Here is a 23252-nt window from a genome sequence, read left to right as displayed (position 1 = left end):
AAAGGAGGCCCATAACAGCATCTCGTCTTAGGGCTGTGAAAAACCATGATTTCCCAATTATTGTAAATGCAGGAAGGGTTTTGTGCACCAAAACATTCGTGTCAATATAGCACCGTCTGGGGCGCGGCCTCCTTGCAGAGGCCAGCCCCGGCCCGGTCGCCCGCCCAACCCGGTTTCGAGGATCCCAGCCAGGCCGGGAGAGCCCGCGGCGCACGCGCAGTCGGGGAGGGCACTCGGCTGCCCTCCGCCCCTCCGCCCGGCAGGTGGCGCTGCTGTTCCCACCGCCGCCGCTGCCGACCCCGTCTCTAGCTGGGCTAGACCGGGGCGGCGCCGGCCGCTTAGCGGGCCGCGCGACCGCCTCCGCCGCACCGAGGGCGTGGGCTCCCGGCTCCCGGAAGCGGCGGCCGCGGCGTGGAGCCGAGCCGGCGTCGATCCCCGGAGCGGCAATGCGCGGCGGCCGTAGCCTGTGACCTGAGCGCGGCATCCCGCTGGGGGCCGCGGAATGGCGGCTCGTTGAGGAGGCGGCAGCGGCGGCGACGTCTCCGGCCCTTCGGGCGCGGCGCGGCGTGTCGGCGGCCGGGGTGATGCTGCTCAAGCTCTTGCAGAGACAGACCTATACCTGCCTGTCCCACAGGTATGGGCTCTACGTCTGTTTCGTGGGCGTCGTTGTCACCATCGTCTCGGCCTTCCAGTTCGGAGAGGTGAGTAGAGGCGCGGGAGCCCTGGCCGGGGCGCGCTGAACCCGCAGGACCCCAAGGCGTCCCAGCCCCGGCGCGCTCCACTCTTGCCTTGCCATCCTCCCTGCAGCTCCGGGGACGAGCTCCAGAACCTGCCCTTTCCCCGGAGGCGCCGCGAACTCTGAGCTCCTCTCCGGGCTGCGGTTTCAGCACCTGGGGTCCAGACCTCGCTCTCCCGACGGTTTGGGGGATACACGCTCCTTCTGCCGAGTCCCCTTCCCTCCAGGTGCCTTCTTCATGTTCCCCAAGTCATTTGACTTTCTCCCTCAGGCCTTGTTCTCCACGCACCCCTCTCCCGGGACCCAGAGTTCCTAAATTGCACTGATTTCTCAGTCCTTGCCCCTCCTGCGGTTTCCTCCTCAGGTGTCACCCTTCTAATCTTTTCCCTTTGACAGAGGCACTTTATATTCTTAATCCCGTTTCTTCCCGGATATCAAAACTTTGTCCAAGAGGAGTGTTTTCTTGGCACGTGAATTTGCAGTGGGGAGAGTGTACGGGCCCCAAATTTAAAGGACTTCCACGTGAAAAGGTGCTTTTTTTTTCATTTTTTTTTGGTCTCTTATTTGAGACAGCTGAATATCATCAGTGAGCCCTTAGAGGCTGTACTGGTAGATGTGAAAACACTGATGTGTGTCATCTCCAAACACTTTTCTCTATCCCGAGATCAGCTGAGCCTAGGGCCCCTTCCTGTGAACAGGATGCCCATAACCGTCTTGGACTCCAGCACCCAGTCTCTTGGGAATCAGCACAAGCTCTCGGGTCATGGGATATGCTAATCATTTAGATTCCAGATCACACAAACCCAGCCTGTCTTGATCTGCTGTTAGTTAAAGCATATGTATAAGCATAAAGTAATTCGATAAGATTGTAAACCCCAGAGGGTCCAAGCAACAGGTTTGGCAGGTGGAAACACCCAGGTTTAATAGATTTTGTGCCCCTCTGGGTATGGACTTTAAATATTTTCTTGAATGAAACAGCCTATTGATTTAGGTTGCATGGCTGTTTCATGACTGACAGTCTAATACAGTATTCTTTGTCGTAAACAGATGTACAAGAGACTATGAATAGGTGAGAACTGGAGCACACGTAGGTGATTTTAGAGAACATCCTCTTTTAAAATGTGTCTAGGAATTGGAAGAAAGTTGTATTTTCAAGTTGTTAGAAATTCATCTCTATTATTTTTTTCTTTTTTGGGGGTAGGAGGTTGCAAAAGGTTTAAAATTTGACAGAATATTTTTCAGAAATGCCACAGTATACATTTGCTTTAAGTCTGTACCCGTGCTGGATTGTGGGCTCCATAAGAGAGGGTGCTATCTTTAACCACTGTGACCAGGTGCTGTGCCAGGTACTGCCAGAGTATACAGTCTAAATATTTGTCTAATGAATATATGGCATGGTTTTCAGGTTTACACTTTTAGTAGTTCTTGGTCTAGGGGCTGATGAAAATAAGTCTTATAAGTGAGGGTTGAGAAAGTGCCCCAGACTTGTAAATGTGGAATATGTACCTAATATTATACTACCTGCTGTTCTGTCTTTGTTTCATGTATTGCACCTTAATGCAGTGATTGTATCTATACATAGTTAAGTGTCTTATTGCTGATAAAAGATTTTTTTGGCCCTGAGTAATTTTAAGTTAGCTGTTTATTAACTCCCCTGCAGTGTGAAGGTGACTCAAAGGCATCAGTTGTTAGCCTGCCCTGTCCCCTAGGGCTCTGCCATCACTCCGGATGCCTTGTCTCGGTGAGGCAGGGACTGGATTAAAGGTAATTCACCTGAAAAAAAAAAAATTTTTTTTTTCTTTTTATGTATTCCACGTCTGGTTATTTAGTTACTGAAAGTCTTGAAATGGCCACAGATCTTAAAGTTTGGAACAGACAAAAGAAATGAGAGGCAAAGAATGCCAGCAGGTGGCATGGGAAATGGAAACAGCTGGCTCCATACCCCTACTATATTGCCTGTAGTTAATTTCTACAGTGCAGCTGAAAAGAGGAGCTGCAGGATTAGCAGATCTGGGCTTGAATGCTGGTGCCAGTATTAATGATCGTGATCATGGCTAATACATAGGGCTTATCAGATGTTAGGCACTCTCTTGACTGCTTTACATATATTAACTCATTTAATCCTCACCACATCATACCTGTGAGATGGGTACTAGTGTTAACCACCCCCTACCCCTGCCTCCAATACCAAAGTCTGAAGGTGATCAAGACCCTTACACTCAGCCCACCGTATCCTCCAGTTCCGCATCAGGGATACTGGAGGGCTGACTGTATACCCGTTTTACAGGTGATGAAACTGAGGCACCTGCACAAATTAATCCAGCTAGTTCCTGGCGGAGCTGGGCTTCAGACCAAGGCAGTGTATGGCTCCAGAGCTGTATTCTTAAGCATGTCTCTATGGCTTCTCAGATAGTCTGGGCTGTGCCTTATATGCTCTTCAAAAGGATACTTAACCTCTCTAAACTTCAGCCTCATCTTCAACAAGGAGGCAAGAATACCTTCTTTGCAGGGTTGAGCCTATTAGCTCCTGGCACATAATAGGCTCTCATTAAGCGGTAGAACTACAGCTGCTATCATTATTGTCATCAACTATCTTATGCCCTCCGCGCTTATTTTGAAACAAACCTTTGAAATAGAATAGGCTCATCACACAGTTAATACTACCAACTTGTTAATAACTTCACTGATTGTAATGGGTAGAAGATCATTGTTAATTGTGGGTTCATCACTACCTTTTTTCCCTCTCTCAGGATAAGTGGTATTATTGGCTGCTACCTTTTAGTAAGCTATTTGTATACTCATCCAAATACTGAGAAAGAAAAGTGGAATTGAGAGAGGGAAGTACTAAAAAAAATTTTTTTTTTTATTTTCCCCTTAAGTTGAGCCAGGTCTTTTTGAAGAACCCTTGGGAACTCTGATTAAACAAAAGCAGAACCTGATCCAAACCCACAGGGAGGGCCCTCTGGATGGGGACTAATGGCCACTGAAGTGCATCGCCTTGGGTGAGGGTAGCAGGTAAACTAGTTGATTTCGGCGAGTCACGTGGCCTCCGGGAGCCTCAGTTTCCTCATCTATAAATGAATGATTATCCCTTTTAGCTCAGAAACTTGTGATTTTAAATGTTTGTCCTCTGTTAATATTGTATAGACCTTAAAACGTGCTTTTGAAGTAAAAATCTGTTATTTCAGGGTCCTCATCATTTAGTACATTTTATATGGAAATCCACAATCCCTTATCTGAAAAGTCTACTGAACCTTGGAATTAAACATCGGTATCTTGTAGTGAAACATGTATTTACACTCAGTGGGGAGAATAAAGACTATAAGTAACTTCAAGTCAGTTTAGGTCAAGTTTTGCCACCAGATGAGTTCGGGTCAGGTCAGGTTTTCCTGCCAAAAAAGATCTTCAGTGTTGAGAGCTTTTTGGATTTTAGGATTGTGAATAAGGGATTGTAGATCATTACTGGGTATGTGTGTATCTGTGTGCATGTGTGTGTATAAAATACAATATATTACTTCCTTACATGTACTAAGTATGGAAACAAAGAGGTGTCCAAAAATTAACTACAGTGAGGGAGTCAGACAAGTTCAGATAGAATCTACCCATACTGGGCAGTAACCCTGGCCTCCCTCCTCTCTTTTGCTCACCTGTCTTCTATCGCCATTTTGGATTAGTTAGATATTCAGTGAAAAAGAAGATTGAAAATTGGGTCCAGCTCCAGTTTCTCATACTGGCCCAATTTCAAGAAAGAAATTAGTTATGCTTATATTTGATTACTTTGCTCATTAAACAGATACATTTTGAGTGTGTTCTTTGCCAAAGGCAACAAATAGTTGACGTTAAAGGAACCTGGCCTGAGAGCTGGGAGGCAGCCTCTGGCCTGGCTCTAGCCCCACAATAAACTGTATCCTCAGTGGTTTCCAGACTGTGTTACTCCCAGCTGCCTCCTAGGTTGGGGCAGCCACTCTTACCTGTTTGTGTAGATTTCTTTTGGGTGTGGAGAAAACTTTCATTATTAAAAATGTTTTAAAACTTCCAGACTGGATTTCTCACACCCCCATTTTAACTTTAATGTTCTGTGAATATACATTTATTGGATGTTTCACATGGGAAAGCATGAACTATAATGTAATGGAGTTTGTGCTACAGAGAAAATGCCAGTGGCTGCGCTGAGCCTCTTTTATTTGGCCGTGCTGCGTGGCTAGCGGGATCTCAGTTCCCCGACTAGGGATTGAACCTGCGCCCTTGGCAGTGAAAGCACAGTCCTAACCACTGGACCGCCAGGGAATTCCCTCACTGAGCCTCTTTAAATGGTATCTTTCTTTTGGGGGCTTTGGGAGAGATACACAGCCCAGCTAAGTGTCAAATCAGAGACATTGTCATTTTTCCTGCTATTCTTAGCACCTCTAAAATGCTTTGTACCCAGTAGGTGCCCAGTAGGTGCCAAATAAATACTTGATGTGTGAATGAATGAATGAATTGGGGGTGATCTTAAAGAACCTCCCGTTAAGCTCATTTCCAGTAAAGATAAGTTTTCTACTCTGATGCAGCCCATCTTTACTTACCTTTTATTTCTCAGACATGATTGGTCAGGTTATACCCTGTATGGTGGAGGGTACTATCAGATACAAAGAATTATGTACAGCTCATCCTTGGCCATCTTTGGCTAGTTGAGATGAGGCCATGATATACATATGAGTAACAATACAAGCGAGTAAGTAATTGAATGCCTGAGTAGGTACACAATAATGACTTAGAAGATCAGAGGAAGGGAAGAAAATTATGGGTTGAAACATCCTAAGGGAAGTTGAGACTTTTATAAGGAGACAGGAGCTTTTTCTTTTTGAATTATTAGTGGTTTAAAATTGTTGCTGGTATCAGCCAATGGCAGTTGGTTGCAAGTGATAGAATTCCACTTCGGACCTGGGTTAAGAAAAAAAGGCAGTTTTTTGACTCATGTAGTTGAAAAATATAGGGTGAAATTTCTGGCTGGATCAGATCGAGGTGCTCACATGATGTCATCAGGACTCCTTGTCCCTGTTCTCCAGCTCCATGGGTTTAGTTCTCAGACAAGCTCTCGCCGTATGGGAGCCAAGATTGGTGGCAGCAACTCCAGCAGCTGGTCTCCCAGTTTAGTAACCTTCTCTTCCTCATTAGTGCCAGCTAGACCCAGGGCAGCCTGCCTAGCTGGGGAGTGAGTGCCCTTGTGCCTTCATTAACCACCTTGATCATTTCCGGAGCTAGGGTTATGGGTGGGACTGTCAGCCTCCACTGAACCACATGAACTGAGAGGGGTTCCCCAGAGGGAAATCAGGAGGCTGTTATCAAAGAGCCAGTGCAACAGATGTCCTAGACACTGGCTTGAGTCAAAACCCATCTTTTCCTTGGTCTTAACATTGACACATTGACATTGTGACTGTGATAGCTGTTAGCCCTTTACCTTGTTATAGAAGATGTGAAAGTGTGTTGTTTCCATTTTCCATTTTTGATACTGTGTTGTTAAGTACTCTAATCTGTGAAACTTGTATTCTGTTTTAAAAATTTGATTTATTAACTTTTTTTGCTGCATTGGGTCTTCATTGCTGTGCGTGGGCTTTCTCTAGTTGTGGCGAGTGGGGGCTACTCTTTGTTGTAGAGCACGGGCTCTAGGCGCGTGGACTTCAGTAGTTGTGGTATGCGGGCTCAGTAGTTGTGGTGCATGGGCTTAGTTGCTCCGCGGCATGTGGGATCTTCCCGGACCAGGGCTCGAACCTGTGTCCCCTGCACTGGCAGGTGGATTCTCAACCACTGCGCCACCAGGGAAGCCCCTGAAACTTGTATTCTTTTTTTTTTTTTTTTTTTTTGCGGTACGCGGGCCTCTCACTGTCGTGGCCTCTCCCGTTGTGGAGCACAGGCTCCGGACGCTTAGGCTCAGTGGCCATGGCTCATGGGCCCGGACCAGGGCACGAACCCGTGTCCCCTGCATCAGCAGGCAGACTCTCAACCACGGCGCCACCAGGGAAGCCCACCGAAACTTGTATTCTTGAGTGGGCGTATTAATATGGAGTTTTGTTAAACACAGTGCTAGTGTGCACTCATAAATCTTTCAGTAACGATTCAATATATATCTTTAATGGGTGATTTGATAGTTGCATTTGATTTGACTTACTCTTGAGGTCTAAATAATGTTGATCTTGTTAATGAAATTAAGCAGAAAATTAAGAGAGAAAGCTTAACCTGACCTTTTTGCAGCATCTGTCACCCCATGTATGTGGGAATGCTCACTCCCTCTTTCTTCAGGAAGACCCCCTCTTTGTTCTCCTTGTCCTCACCATTACTTCTCTGTCTTAAATGCTGGGATTCTCCAGGCTTTGCTCCCTGGCTGTCTTCGCTTAGAGGGGATGTCAGGTTTCAGACCCCAGCCGGATGCTTGTGACTCCCCGGTTCCAGTGCCTTGCCAACAGGTCCTGGATGCACACCTCCTGCTGGCTGCCTGCAGCACGTCCCTGCCACTGCACCGCCCTGTGATGCAGGGGCCTCTCTCGTCAAGGTACTCTCTCCTCACCACACGCAGACGTGACTGCAGAATAATTCTGTAACAGTTCAGCATTCTTCCAGCTCCTGAACTCTCCCAGAAGATACAGGAAGAGTTTGCCCCAAGACCTCATCAAACCTTTCCTGGAACTGGCCCCAGCTGGATCATAGAGCCACCCCTAATAGACACCTTAAAAGGAGGAAGAGGTTTGCTTTTTGACAAGTCTGATGCCCCCGTGAAGTTGGGGCCCCTCTCCTGAACATTTGTGTTATATGGAGGTGGTGTTCCACTTGGAAAAAATAGGTCGGTGTCGCTGGCGGCTACTAGCTCTACGGTTGTGTTGGTGAGCACAGCCGGGAGGACACGTAGCAGGTGTCTTTTTCTCCCACTGGCCGTTGACGTCAGCTTGTAGGGTTAGCTCTGCCTCTGCCCCTGGATGAGACACTCTTGTGGGCCTAACTCAGCCTGCTCTTGTCACTCCTGGGTAAGAAAATGTCCCGTGGTTGCTTCAGATTACAAAACACAATGTCAGTTCAGCCATGAAAGCCTTCAGTCTCATGTCACAACAGAACTTTGAGCCTGTTGAAGTTGAAGCTTCTTGCCTCTCCGGCCCAGGCCTGCTCCAAGCAGAAAGCCTGCAATTGAGGAAGGGAGCTTGGGTACGGTGGGCTGCTTCTCTCTTTCTGCCACGGAGCCTGTTTCTGACCCCTCCTGGGTTGTAGGACTGGGAAGAAGGAAAGGAAATGAGGGCAGGAAAGTCCTTCCTAAATGCTGGAGCTCTGCGATTTGCTGGTGTCAAAGCTCATTCTCTTCTGAGTGCTTTCAAAGGGCATCCTTCAGAGACCCCACCCTGAGCACTGTCACTTGCTTTTACTGTGCTGAGAGCAAATGCCTCTTCCTCTGGGCTGGTTACTTGCTCCTTCCTTAGCCCCTCAGTGTCTGCTCTTCTGGGGAACCACGGACCTGGTCTGAGGTGACCCTCTGCAGTGCTCTCTTGTGCATGGCCCACATCTCATCTCTTGCACAGGTGACCTGCATCCTTTGCTCTGTAAGAGAGGAAAGATACCTTTTCCTCTACTCTCCTTAGTTCTCAGCTAGGGCCCCTGTAACAGAAGACAGATTAGCAAGAGAAAAGCATACATTTATTTAATGTAAGTTTTAGGGACTTCCCTGGTGGCACAGTGGTTAAGAATGCACGTGCCAGTGCAGGGGACGCGGGTTCGATCCCTGGTCCGGGAAGATCCCACATGCCGTGGAGAAGCTAAGCCTGTGCGCCACAAATACTGAGTCTGCATTGCTCCAACCACTGAGTCCGCACACCACAACTACTGAAGACCGCGCACCTAGAGCCCGTGCTCTGCATCAAGAGAAGCCACCGCAATGAGAAGCTTGCGCGCCACAATGAAGAGTAGCCCCCGCTCGCCGCCCCTAGTGAAAGCTCGTGTGCAGCAACGAAGACCCAGTGCAGCCAAAAAATATAAATAATGTAAGTTTTACATGACCTTGGGGCCTTCATAAGGAAATGAAGACCAAAGAAGCAGTTAAACCCGAGGGTTGTAATGCTGGGCTTGATGGAGCATGGAGAATAGCGGAAAAAATGCGATAGGACAAAACAGGGTGTGCGCTCTGGGGAGTAAGCTGGGGGAGACGCGAGGCCTGTTCATTCAGATTTCTTGTGGCATTCCTCTGTCTTTAGAGATGAGGATTTCTCCTTTCTTCCGAGCATAGAGAGGGCCTGTCTCACAGAAAGTCTTATGACCTGTTTCAGAGGAAGGTCAGAAAATCCTTTTTATGTGGTGTTTCTCAAATTCATTCAGCTTGAAATATTCAGTTTGCCAAGGTGCCGTATTTTGAGGTAGCATGTCCTGAACCCCATCAGCTCAAAGTGGGGGTGTGTGGGCTGACTTCAGCCTGGCAGTAATGTCTCCCTGTCCCCGGATCCCGTAGCCAGCCAGCCCTTTCTGTTTTCTCAGGTACGAGGTGGATGTTGCATGCACCCAACTACGTGAACCCGAGGTTGGCTCTCTCGGTGATCCTAGTTGAGTCCTTTTCCTGGATTTGAGGTTTCCTGGCGTGGGAGAGAGATTTCCACCCCTGTCCTTTAGATGAGGCAGAACGGGATTAACAGAGTGCCCCAGCTTCCCAGAGCTCTCCTCTGACCCCTTCTGCCATGATGTGGATGAGTTTTCAACCACCTCCTGAGGAAACGTTGCATCTTGGTCCTACATATCGCTTTGGAATGTGGTATCTGGTATATTGGTGCTTTAGAAGAAACATGTCTAGGTGTACAGCTTCTCAAAGCAGGTACAAATTAATTGAGCTTGCCCAGGAGATGAAACTTATTTGCCATTTCTGTACTCAGCTCTCTGAACACAAAGATGTTGTCTTTCTTCCCTTGGAATCCTTGTGCCCCAGCAGAGCACTTAAATTATTCATTAAACTAGTAAATTTTTTGTTGTAGCACTGCCCCTGGGCTTAGAGCAGTGAACAGAGCCCACTGGTTCCTGCAGACTGAGCATTTATATCCTGGTTGTGCCGTCAGACATTAAATGCTACTTAATTACAATTGTGAAAAATGCTAAAAGGGGAGAGTGTTGTGGGAGAGACCAGCAGTGAGAACCCATCCTGTAGTGGCTGGGTCAGGAGAGGCTTTCTTTCTTTTTTTTTTTTAAACATCTTTATTGGAGTATAATTACTTTACAATGGTGTGTTAGTTTCTGCTTTACAACAAAATGAATCAGTTATACATATACATATGTTCCCATATCTCTTCCCTCTTGCATCTCCCCCCCTCCCACCCTCCCTATCCCACCCCTCCAGGCGGTCACGGAGCACCGAGCTGATCTCCCTGTGCTATGCGGCTGCTTCCCACTAGCTATCTGTTTTACGTTTGGTAGTGTATATATGTCCATGCCTCTCTCTCGCTTTGTCACAGCTCACCCTTCCCCCTCCCCATATCCTCAAGTCCGTTCTCCAGTAGGTCTGTGTCTTTATTCCTGTCTTACCCCTAGGTTCTTCATGACATTTTTTTTTCTTAAATTCCATATATATGTGTTAGCATACAGTATTTGTCTCTCTCTTTCTGACTGACTTCACTCTGTATGACAGACTCTAGGTCTATCCGCCTCATTACAAATAGCTCAATTTCGTTTCTTTTTATGGCTGAGTAATATTCCAGAGGCTTTCTTGATGCAGTTTGAGCTCAGCTTTGAAGGGTCAGAACTACTGAGGCAGAGAGCAGAGGGAGAGCAAGTCTGCTCTAGGCCGTTGGTCCTCAATGTTGCCGCTCAGCCCTGAGGCGTTTGGCAGTGTCTGGAGACATTTTGGATTGGCATGACTGGGGCATGGGGTTGGTGCTGCTGGCATTAGGGATTCTGCTAAATATCCTACAGTGCCCAGAACAGTTCCCACAACGAAGAGTTGTCAGGCCCTGAATGCCAGTAGTGCCAAAGATGGGAAACCCTGAATTAGAGGAAACAAGAATGACTGCAGGGCACTCAGTCAGGGGCCTTGCACTAGGCTGGTGGAGGGCAGATAAAGAGAAGTGGGCAGATTTGAGAGATTTAGGAGGCAAAATCATCTGGCCTTCATGTTCCATTATGTGCCAGACACTCCACTGACATCTTGGTATATAAAAGTGAACAAGATAGACAGGTTCATTTGTCCTCCCAGACCCTAACGATAGGTGCTCAGTGAATATTTGTTGAATGAATACTTACAAATATTTATTTTTGCTCACTGATTGTGATTGAGCCTGTGAGGAAAGGTGGTTTAAATAAGATGCCTGAAGTATATAAGGTACCTTGCATAGTGCCTGGTGCAAGGTGCTGAGTAAATGCCAATTCAATGCCAAGTGCCCCATGCCAGCCCTGATCTTCCCTTGACCACAACACTCACGAAGACAACAGGGCACCTACCTTCTGGCCTGATGTCCAAGGTCACACTGAAGAGTATATTAATCTTTTCTTAGAGACAGAGTAGAAAAGTTCACAATGATTTCTTTATCTGAGTGCGCTTTATTTTGGTTGATATGAAAGCAGAGGAGGCAAGTGCCTTATTAATTTAGCACAGCCTGCGCTTTACAATAACATATGTTATCCTGGTTCCTTCTAAACTGTAACAGACAATTGTAGCTGTGATAGGTCGTGTATATTCACAATGTATCTTTGTAAGTTCTTACTGTCCTTAGATTGTTTCAGTCTTGTGATCCACATGCAGTGTCTTCAGCAGGTGGTTAGTCAGCCTGTGTGGGATTCATACATACACTAAATTAAGCAGGGAAAAAAGTGATCTTTCAGAAATGTTACAGACTAAGTCACACTTGTGCAAGGAGAGTCAAATGCATTCTATATATGATCAGACTAAAAACTGTATTGCCCTTTATTTTTTAATTTTTTATTTATTTTTGGCAGTGTTGGGTCTTCTTTGCTGTGCGCAGGCTTTCTCTAGTTGCGGTGAGCGGCGCCTCTCTTCGTTGCGGTGCGCAGGCTTCCCATTGTGGTGGCTTCTCTTGTTGCAGAGCACGGGCTCTAGGCACGTGGGCTTCGGTAGTTGCGGCACGCCGGCTCAGTAGTTGTGGCGCACGGGCTCTAGAGTGCAGGCTCAGTAGTTGTGGCACACGGGCTTAGTTGGTCCGCGGCATGTGGGATCTTCCCAGACCAGGGCTCGAACCCATGTCCGCTGCATTGGCAGGCAGATTCTTAAGCACTGCGCCCCCAGGGAAGCCCTGTATTGCCCTTTAAAATTGCTTCCTAAAATTGTTTCTTCTTTTAGGTTCTAGTTTATCCCTCCTTCATTACCTCTCTCCATTAACTTCATTTCTGTTTCTGACTAATTCTAAATTGGATAAAGTTTCTTTACCAAATTTCGTAAGTTGTTCACTCAGCAGAGATCAGTGGAGGTGTTTACTCTGGGCCAGGTACTCTACTACTTAGAGACACAAAGATGGTTCTGTATCTTTCTGCTATTGAGGAGCTCACTCTCCAGACAGACCAGCAAATAGGCAAACTTAAGATGCATTGTGATAACTTAAGTTGAAGAGCTAGGCCTGGGTGTCCGGGGAAGTTTCTCAGGGTGACACGTGAGCTTGATCCTGAAGGAGATGGCTGAGGGAAGAAACGGGAGCCCCTCCCCCCTTGTAAGTGAAGGATGCTCTAGGTGTAAAGGTATGGGTATGAGAGGTAGCCCTCACCTTCTGGAACAGAAGTGGTTCTGAAGGGCCGCAGCAGCGTACCCAGGAGTGAAGCTGGAGAGGCAGGCGGTGGCCAGTTTAGGACTCGCCTATGGAGTGACTCCAAGGAATTTGGATTCCTCCTGAAGAAAATGGGGACCATTCAAATGGTTTTAAGCAAGAGAGTGATGAGTCAAATCTGTGTTTAGAACAGTTGCTCTGAGGTGTTGTGAACAGTGAACTGCAGACGGATAACTGGGAACAGGAGACTGTGGGGCGTAGTAGGGGTTCAGGTGAACCTGCCACACTGGGTGCAGTGCTGCACAGTCAGCAGGCTTTGCATGCTGATTTTTATAATTGTACAAAGGCCTGAAAGAACAATGTCTTTGCTTTTGGAAACCGGCATAATCTATATCTAATTAATTGCTTGACTTTGTGGGCGAGTCTCTTTATTTTAAAGTTGTCCGTACTGAATAGTATGTAAAGTAGAGTAACTTACATCAAAGTACAGTCAGCCCTCCATAGTCGCAGGTTCCATATCTGCAGATTCAACCAACCAGGGATTGAAAACATTTGGGGAGGACTTCCCTGGTGGAGCAGTGGTTAAGAGTCCGCCTGCCAATGCAGGGGACACGGGTTCGAGCCCTGGTCTGGGAAGATCCCACATGCCGCGGAGCAACTAAGCCCGTGCGCCACAACTACTGGGCCTGCGCTCTAGAGCCCACGAGCTGCAACTACCGAGCCCATGTGCCACAACTACTGAAGCCCGCGTGCCTAGCGCCTGTGCTCCGCAACAAGAGAAGCCACCGCAATGAGAAGCCTGCGCATCGCAACAAAGAGTAGCCCCCGCTCACCGCAACTAGAGAAAGCCAGCACACAGCAACGAAGACCCAACGCAGCCAAAAAGAAAGGGGGGGGAATTCTAAAAAGTTCCAAAAGGCAAAACTTGCAAGTGCGCCAGCAACTATTTACATAGCATTTACATTATATTAGGTATTATAAGTAATCTAGAGATGATTTAAAGTATATGGGAGGATGTGCTTAGTTTATATGCACATACTGTGCCATTTTATATAAGGCACTTGAGCATCTGTGGATTTTGGTATCTGTGGGTTGGAAGCGGGGTAGGTGTCCCTAAGGATACCGAAGGACAGCTGTACTTCAGAATCACTGAGATTCTAGCATTTAAAAGTAAGCTATTACCCCAAGCCAGCAGTTTTCCATAGGTAGTCTGGGGACCCTATCCAGTGATCCACAAGTTCAAACTATTTACACGATAATACTAAAACATTATTTACCTTTTTTCGCTCATTAGAGTACAGTGGAGTTTCCCAGAGGCTTAACAGACATGTGACATTGCAGCAGACTGAATGCAGAACACAAAGATATTCCAGTTGTCTTCTATGAAACCACGCATTAATTTGTGAAAATTAAAAACAATGCAACTCTTCTCACTAAACTTTTTTGTTTAGGAAAACAGTTATTTTTCATGAAAATCTTTATGTTGCCCTGTAATGGGTTTATTTCTTAAATGAACAAATATTTTTAAATTTACTCAGTTTTAATTTTAATATGGTGAATATCAGTAGACATAACCCACATAAAATTTAAAAACTCTTTGGAATCTTAAATAATTTTTTTTTTTTTTTTTTTTTTTTTTGCGGTATGCGGGCCTCTCACTGTTGTGGCCTCTCCCGTTGTGGAGCACAGGCTCCGGACGCGCAGGCTCAGCAGCCATGGCTCACGGGCCCAGCTGCTCCACGGCATGTGGGATCTTCCCGGACCGGGGCACGAACCCGTGTCCCCTGCATCGGTAGGTGGACTCGCAACCACTGCACCACCATGGAAGCCCTTAAATAATTTTTAAGAGTATAAAGGGGTCCTAAGACTGAAAAAGCTGAGAACCTCTGCTCCAAGAATTTAAGAATAAATATGTGGTGGGACTTCCCTGGCGGTCCAGTGATTAAGACTACACACTTCCACTGGCGGGGCCGCAGGTTCAATCCCTGGTTGGGGAAGTAAGATCCCACGTGCCATGTGCCCCCCCCCCAAAAAAAAATAAGATGTGGTACCTGTGTTATGGAAATTTAAACCACCATCATCTCTCACCACTATTGCTTTGTTACAATCCGTTCTCCACATTGCAACCAGGCTACCTTTTAAAAAATGTGAATCAGGTTACATCATGCCCATTGTACACAGTAGAAAATCCAGACTCCTTCTAATGGTCTGTATGTAAGATCCTAAATGCGCCACTTCTTTGAGCAGGTTGTGTCACGTATCCACTGTGTGTCCTGTAACTATTTCTACAAAAATGTACCCTAACAGACTACCTTCAAGTTTGCTGGCTTAAGACAGGAGCAGCAAACTACGCCTGTTTTTGTATGGCCTGCAGTCTAAGAATGGAGTTTACGTTTTTAAGTGGCTTTAAAAAACTAAAAGAAGAAGAAGAATTCATGACACATGAAAATTATATGAATTGTAAATATCAGTGTCCATAAATAAATGTTTTATTGGAACATAGCCATGTCCATTCATTTACTGTTGTCTATGGCTGTTTTCTCAGTACAACAGCAGCATTGAATAGCTGTGGCAGAAACCATATGGCCTGAAAAGCCTAAGATGGTTACTGTTTGGCCCTTTACAGAAGAGGTTTGTCAGTCCCTGGCTTAAAATGACAGTTATTTCTTCTCTGGGATGTGCAGGTCAGGTGGGAGTTGGCTCATCTGGGTTGGACTTGGACCCCATGTCTTTCGTCCTGGGACCAGCAGACCAGCCTGGACATGTTCTTCTCAAGCAGTGGTAAAGGCACAGAAAGCAAGCAGATACTTGCAAACCTGCCTGAGGTTTAGGCTCAGAATTGGTGCCTTCTTTTTGTTCCTTGACACATTAGGTTTGTGTCCGCCTTAGGACCTTTGCACTGTTGTCCCATCAGGCTGGAGAGCACTGCCCGCAGACCACCATGTGACGTGCTCCTGGTCATACAGGTCTCAGCTCAGTAATGCCTTCTCAGGTGGGCCTTCCCCACCACCCAACCTAAAGCAGCCTCTTTCACCAGGTCACTCCTTTTTCTATTCCCCTTCTTTTTAAAAGTAGTACGTAGTTTCAGTCTGAAAATATGTATGTGTGTATTTAATGTCTCATTTCTCTCTCCCTCAAAATGTAAGCTCTGTGGGAGGAGCGTTTCTGTCTTATTCACTACTGTATCCTCAGCCCCTAGAATAGAGCCTGGCACCAAGAGGTGGAGTGCAGAGATACTTTTTCCCTAGTATCTAAATATGGAAAGGTCACCTGAGTGATCAGTTTCTAAATTGAACCTTAATAGAAAAGTATACAGGTTTAGTTGATATCAGTTGACATGTAATTATATTAGGGTTCTTCAGAGAAACAAAGCCAATAGGATATATGTATGTGTGTGCATACGTGCATGTGCGCACGTGTGTGTGTGTGTGTGTGTATGGAAATAGACTGATTATATGGAATTGACTTACAGGATTGTGGAGGCTTACAAGTCTCCAAGATCTGCATTTAGCAAGGCTAGCGATCCAGGAGAGCCAATGAAGTAGCTCTAGTCTAAGTCCAAAGGCCTGAGAACCAGGAAAGCGGATGCTGTAGTTCCTGTCTGAAGGTTGGCAGCCTAGAGACCCAGGAAGAGCTGATGTTTCAGTTCAAGTTAGAAGGCAGGAAAGACTGATGTTACGGCTCAAGGCAGTCAGATCAGAGGACATTCTCCCTTACTCAGCCCTTTTGTTCTATTTAGGCCATCAACTGATTAGATGAGGCCCACCTACATTAGGGAGGGCAAGCTGCTTTACTAGTCCCAATTCAAATGTTAATTTCACTTGGAAATAGCCTAGTTGAGGAAGTTCCCTTCTGTTCCTAATTTGCTGAGAGGCTTTTATTTTTTATTTTTAAATAAAAAAATGAGTGTTAAGGGAATTCCCTGGTGGTCCAGTGGTTAGGACTCCATGCTTTCACTGCCAAGGGCAAGGGTTCTATCCCTGGTTGGGGAACTATGATCCCACAAGCCACATGGTGCAGCCAAAAAAAGGAAAAATAGGTGTTGAAGTTTGTCAAATACTTTATCTGTTGATATGATCATATGATTTTTCTTCTTTTGCCTTGAGATATGGTAGATTACATTAATTAATTTTTGAATGTTGAACCAGTTTTCAAAAATACATACCTAGAATAAATCCCACTTGGTTATGTTATATAATTCCTTTTATACATTGTTAGATTTTATTTGATAACACTTTATTGAGGATTTTCACATCCATGTTCATGAGAGTTATTGGTTTATAATTTTCCTCATAAAATGAGTTAGAAAGTGTTCCCTTTGCTTCCATTTTCTGGAAGAAATTGTAGAGAATTGGTATCATTTCTTCCTTAAATATTTGGTAGAATTCACCAGTGAACCCATCTGGGCCAGTTGCTTTCTGTTTTGGAAGGTTATTACTTATTGATCCAAATTATTTAATAGGTATAGGCTATTCAGATTATGAATTTCTCCTTGTTTGAGCTTTGGTAGTTTGTATGTTTCAAGGATTTGGTCCATTTCATCTAAGTTATCCAATCTGTGATCAGAATTGTTGATAATGTTCCTTTATTACTCTTGGGAGGAGTATTATAGTGATTTACTTCTCTTCCAAAATTTTATGGCAAAATGCAAATAACAAAATTTGCCTTTTTTTTTTTTTTTTTTTTGGCAGTATGTGGGCCTCTCACTGTTGTGGCCTCTCCCGTTGAGGAGCACAGGCTCCGGACGCGCAGGCTCAGTGGCCACGGTTCACAGGCCTAGCCACTTCGCGGTATGTGGGATCTCCCCGGACCGGGGCACGAACCTGTGTCCCTTGCATCGGCAGGCAGACTCTCAACCACTGTGCCACCAGGGAAGCCCTGCCATTTTAATGATTTTTAAGTGTATAACTCAGAGGCATTAATTACATTTACATTGTTGTGCAACCATTACCACTGTTTCCAAAACTTTTTCATCACCCCAAACAGAAACTTGGTATTAAGCAGTAACTCTCCATTCTCCCCTTGGGCCCTGGTAACCTCTGATAACTTCCTGTCTTTATGGATTTGCTGGTTCTGGACATTTCATATAATGTATATTTCATACAATATTTGTCTTTTATTTTTCTGGCAGTTTCTGCTTGTTTTTCAGTGTTTCTGAGGAGATGAGAGACTGGAGTTGCTTACTCTGCCATTTTGCTGAGGTTACGTTCCAGACTGATAGTTCTGATTGTTACTTTTTTCATGTAATATTTTACCAAACACTTTACCCTTTGACTAGTCTGTATGATCCAGAAGGAAGACATTTTGTTTTGTCCATTACTATGTCCTCAGAGTCTAGAATGGTGCCACATATTTGTTGGCTAACTGAAGTTACTAATTTTTAATAGTTGCTTAAAAACTGCATAATTTTTAATAGCTTCATAATATTTGTGTGACTGTACCTTAATGTATTTACCTGATTACCTATTGTTTAATTTTTAAACTATCTCCAGGTTTTATTTGTATAAGTAATAATGGTTATTATATTTATACAGAAGTGTTTGGGTGCACCTATGATGATTTTCTTGGCATGTATTTCTAGAGGTGGAATTAGAACAAAGACATGACCATTTCTTTGGTCCTTTGATACATATTGCTAATTGCCCCTCAGGAAAGGGGTTTTTTAATGGCTTTAAAGCTATTTAAAAATATGTAGCATTCTTTTTGCCTAATTTATGACACCTCTGCATTTGACACTCATAAAAAGAGAACTCTCCTTGGTGAATTTTAAAAAATGTTTTTGTCTAAGTAACAGTATGAGATAAAATTCATTTGTTGATGGAGGTAAGTATAGTAAGCACCACAAGCAGGTATTTTGTAAAATTTTATCTCATTTCACTAAACATTTTTATGGCAATTAAATTTTACCAAAATAGAAAAAACAAAAAAACTTAGTTTGATTAGTTTTGGCTTCTGGTTTAATAGTTATAACAAATGTTTACCAACTACACTTTTATTTATACTTTGGGTATATTTTTCACATGTTATAATTGTTTGTTTCATATTTGTCTCCCCAGTAGGCTGTGAGCCTCTTGAAGGACTAAATAAGTTCAGTGTTCTTTCATAGTCTTAATACCTTACATTTCCTATAGTACTTTGTAGTTATTAGAATAGATGGATATATATCAGCTCACTTGATTTCTTTTATAACAACCCCTTATGGGATAAGGAATTGTTTTGGAACTTAGAGAGCTTTAAGTGACTTGTCTAAAATCACAAAACTATTACATTTGTCCATCCTCATCCTGCCCATGCTTTCTACCTAGGGTTAGCTCACTATAGCATTTGGCCAAGAAAACCAGGTTCCCCTAAATGAATCTCAAAGATAAATATCCTCACTGCAGTACTTTGGCTTCTCCCATTAAAAAAATAACAAAAACAAAAAAACAAAACTATAGAGACCTTATCCAGAGGAAATAGGAAGAAAAGCCAGGGAATCAGAGCTGCTCTCTTGCCAGAAATGCATGTTCTGATGGGAGAAGATGGTGAAAGATATCTGTGCCAGATCCCACGCGGGAAAGAAGCTGTCTGAGATCTGAGGAAACATCCGTCTGCTAAGAGGAGCCAGCAGCCTGTTGACAAAAATTTGGGAGGGGAGGGGGAGTCAGAACTCTTCTTTTTTAAAAAAAATAAATAAATTTATTTATTTTATTTTTATTTATTTTTGGCTGTGTTGGGTCTTCGTTGCTGCACACAGGCTTTCTCTAGTTGCAGAGAGCTGGGGCTACTCTTTGTTGCGGTGCTCGGGCTTCTCGTTGCGGTGGCTTCTCTTTTTGTGGAGCATGGGCTCTAGCGCACGGGCTTCAGTAGTTGTGGCACGTGGGCTCAGTAGTTGTGGCTTGTGGGCTCTAGAGTGCAGGCTCAGTAGTTGTGGCACACGGGCATAGTTGCTCCACGGCATGTGTGATCTTTCTGGACCAGGGATTGAACCCGTGTCTCCTGCATTGGCAGGCGGATTCTGAACCAGTGTGCCACCTGGGAGGCCCAGAACTCTTCTTTTTGTGTGACTTTAGATAAGTCACTTAAACTCTTTGAGTCTCAGATTCTCATCTGTACAATAAAGAGTTTATATTAAAAAAATAAATAAAATCACAAAACTGGGGCTGAGGTCAGGGCCTGCTTTTGTGACACGTACTTAATCTTTAGGCATTGAATAGCTGCAACCCTGTCCAGGAGAACTCTGTGCAGTGTTGGAAATGGCCTGTAATTATGAGCTGTCCAGTACAGTAGCCACTAGCTACATGTGGCTGTTGGGCACTTCACATGTGGCTAGTGTGACTAAGGTACTAAGTTTTAAATTTAACTTATTTAGTCTTAATTTAAATAACCACACGTGCCTAGTGGGGAATACCGTGTTTTTGGACAGTGCAGATCTAAATTCATAGGTACAGTAACTGTTTGCAAGGATGTTCTAGCAGGGCTCACACATTGGCATTGGATTTAAAGTACTCCCTGTGTAATTCTGTGATTCTGTAAACTCTGAACTGTAAAACAACTAAACCTACATATATGTACCCAGAAAGTCAGTTTGAATACATTTGGAAACCATCTTTAGTAGTCCCCCCCCCCCACCTTTTCCTTTTATTCAAGTGTGGTTGAGGAGACTTTTTTTTTTTTTTTTTTTTTGGGCTGCGTTGTATGGCATGTGGGATCTTAGTTCCCCAACTGGGGATCGAACCTGGGCCCTCAGCAGTAAAAGAGCGGAGTTCTAACCACTGGACTGCCAGGGAATTCCCTCTCTTTGCTCCTCTACTTCTTTAAAAATCTCAGCTTTCTCTCCTAGAAAAAGGAGAGAGATTTTGTTAAGTTATTATGATTAACCCTATCCTGGATTATTCCTTTTCTCCAACAGTATTTTAATCTGTACTCATGTAAAAGCTGAACAGTAAGTATTCCTAAATCATTTCATGCAAGTACATGATTAGTCCTTAACAGGATGTCAGCTCCCTGAGGACAAAGCCCTGGTTCCCATTTTTTGCCCTTTAAAATGGTCATCAAATGTATGTCGTGTATCTAATTCTGTGAAGAATTCAAAGAAGGTAGACGTGGTCTAGAAAAGTATCTTTGAGTTTAATTAACGTTCAAGTAAATAGTGGTCATGCATCTTGGGTTTGGGTCATTTCCTGTGTATGAAAAGGAGAGATCAGCCCACTTTTGGTAACCATTCAATGCCTAATAAGAAATGGGTTAATCTTTTATTTTAGCCATTTCGTGTTGGGAAATGCAGTGAGCTGTTTGTGTCCTCCCAAAATTTATATGCTGAAACTATTCCAGTGTGATGCTATTAGGAGGTGAGCTCTTTGGTAGATGATTAGGTCATGAGGGTGGAACCCCCATTAGTGGGATTAGTGCCTTTATCAAACAGACCCCAGAGAGCTCCCTTGCCCCTTCCACCATGTGAGGTGACACAGCGTGAACACAGCCATCTACGGACCAGGAGGCAGGCCCTCACCAAATAGCAAATCTGTCAGGACCTTGATCTTAGTCTTCCCAGTCTCCAGAACTGTGAGAAATAAATTTCTGTTGTTTTGAGCCACACAGCCTGTAGTATTCTGTCAGAGCAACCCTAATGGACTAAAGCAGGAAAACAAACATGTTTAATCAAATGTGATTAGAAAATGCTGCTGGTGATGAGATTTGACTTCCTGATTGGTATCAGGGGAGGAGGGGAATTAGCAGAAAAAGATAAAGCTTAGATTATCTTTGTCTGCCATTTAGTGGCTCTTAATGCAAAATATATTTTGTTTTCAGAAACCATGGAGAACCAGTTGTAATTTGTGAATATTATAAACTTCTGATGTGATTATCAATGTATGAAAAGCTCTGTCAGAGTTACTTAGAGTTCTTGCTGCTTGAGTTTGGAGAGCCCTGGCATCTTAAATTTTACAAGGTAGCTTGTCACATTTATACACTTGAAACTTTGAGAAAGGGACATGTGTTTTTACAGAGAGAGTTTTGCATCCTTGTGTGCTGAGGCCTGCTGTCGTCTCTCTATACCTGTAGCCTTTAGCCTTTACATTGACTATCTGGGAGTGGATCTGAAAGCAGGAAGTTCTGGAGGGAAACCACAGAGCAGTAAGCTGTTCCAAGGTGTTTGTCTTGTAAAACTAGTAGCCGTATTCACTCATTCTAGAAAGTTTATTGATTTTGTGCCAGGCAGTGTGCAAGGTTCTAGGACTGAAAATGAGAGAGATTAAGTTCCTGGCTTTGAGTTGCTCGCAGAGGTGTAGATGATATTTAAAAAGGTGGATTGATTATATTGTAGCATGTAAATGCTGTCTTTAAGAGACCTGTGAGCAGTTTGCAGTGAGTATTGTACAGCCCTATAGGATTTGCGTATCTTATCAAAACAATCTTGTGAAATAGGTGGTATTAGTATCCTCATTCTACAGAAGAAGAAATTGAAAATGGAGAAGTGCTGTAGATTTTATTATTGATATCCAGACTTAAACTTCTGATCATAATCTTATGATCCTTGCACTGTTCACCAGTTCGCTTCTTAATAATTACCTTCCTCCTTTCCTTAGCTGGGGAATCCCCAAAGGATTATGGGGCTTGCACCTCATTCACTGTTACTGTACCACAGGCATGCATTTGGTCCTGTTTCGGGACCATCAAGATCATCAACAAAAGTGTGTGCCGGTTTCATAATTGAAAAAGTTTATCAACTGAAAATTTTAGCGTTTGTGCACACAGACCAGCTGAAGGACTATCAGACATTCTACAAATGCTGGGCCATTGAATTAAGGGTGATAAACATACCAGTCTCAACTGGTTGAATGACCACATTCATGAATGTGTATTTGACAAAGCTGGCTCTGTGTAAATAAGCATCAGAAGAGCAGGCCAGGTGAAGCTGACAGAGCCTGGGCCAAGCTAAACAGGAACATGGGCTACGGAGTTCGGTTGATTCAAACCTCAGCCCCATCACACACACTGCAACTTGGCCTGGAGCTTCTTTTTGTGCCATCGTAGTACGTGCCTCAAAGTGGTGCCTTATTGTGGGGATTCAATGGAGGGGTGTGCTTGGCACAGTGGTGCTTGGTGAGTGTGTGTTTGAACCCCTTCTCCTGTGATCAGCACATTAAGACTGACTTTGGCTGCAATTTTGTAAAACTAACCAACAATTGATCTTGAATACCTTGGACGCCATGATTACTAAGATGGAGTCTTAAAAGTGATACACATTAAAAAAAAAATTTTTTTAATTTTATTTATTTATTTTTGGTTGCACTGGGTGTTCGTTGCCGCGCGCGGGCTTTCTCTAGTTGCGGTGAGGGGGGCTGCTCTTCGTCGCAGTGCGCGGGCGTCTCATTGCGGTGGCTTCTCGTTGTGGAGCACGGGCTCTAGGTGCGTGGGCTTCAGTAGTTGCAGCATGTGGGCTCATTAATTGTGGCGCACGGGCTTAGTTGCTCTGCAGGATGTGGGATCTTCTCGGATCAGGGCTCGAACCCGTGTCCCCTGCATTGGCAGGCGGATTCTCAACCACTGTGCCACCAGGGAAGTCCAAAAGTGATAAACATCTTTAACTAGTAGAATAAACTACCTTTAGATGATTTTTATAATTCTTTATTAATAATACATTGGTTATGTGGTATTTGAGAGCTCATGTAGTATTTTAGTAAATAGTATTTTTAGTTCATTGTGTCTTAAATTTTTACCAACAAACTACCCTTAGTAACAGACAAAAGTAAGTCCTCTGAGGAGAATAATGTAGAGAGGAGGGTGTGTGTGTGTGTGTGTGTGTGTGTGTGTGTGTGTGTGTGTGTGTG

The 23252-nt window shown here is 44.4% G+C and overlaps 1 protein-coding gene across 4 annotated transcripts in view; it reads left to right on the top strand.

Moving 5' to 3' along the window:
* Positions 1–408: 408 nt before the first annotated feature.
* Positions 409–23252, top strand: part of GNPTAB (N-acetylglucosamine-1-phosphate transferase subunits alpha and beta) — an 81896-nt gene continuing 59052 nt past the window's right edge. For 3 of the 4 annotated variants that reach the window (XM_029205692.1, XM_029205693.1, XM_029205690.1), the window contains exon 1: positions 409–701. In XM_029205692.1, the coding sequence (XP_029061525.1) occupies positions 637–701 (65 nt within the window). In that variant the 5' untranslated portion in view covers positions 409–636. Of the gene's footprint in view, positions 702–21231; positions 21371–23252 lie in introns of all 4 variants that reach the window. The other variant, XM_029205691.1, reaches the window with a different exon arrangement.

Source organism: Monodon monoceros, unplaced genomic scaffold (assembly GCF_005190385.1).
Source record: "Monodon monoceros isolate NGI ecotype Baffin Bay Population unplaced genomic scaffold, NGI_Narwhal_1 Super_Scaffold_6, whole genome shotgun sequence".
NCBI classification, from domain to species: Eukaryota; Metazoa; Chordata; class Mammalia; order Artiodactyla; family Monodontidae; genus Monodon; species Monodon monoceros.
The sequence above is the reverse complement of the archived record's forward strand: the minus strand, read 5'-3'. Positions and strand labels throughout refer to the sequence as shown.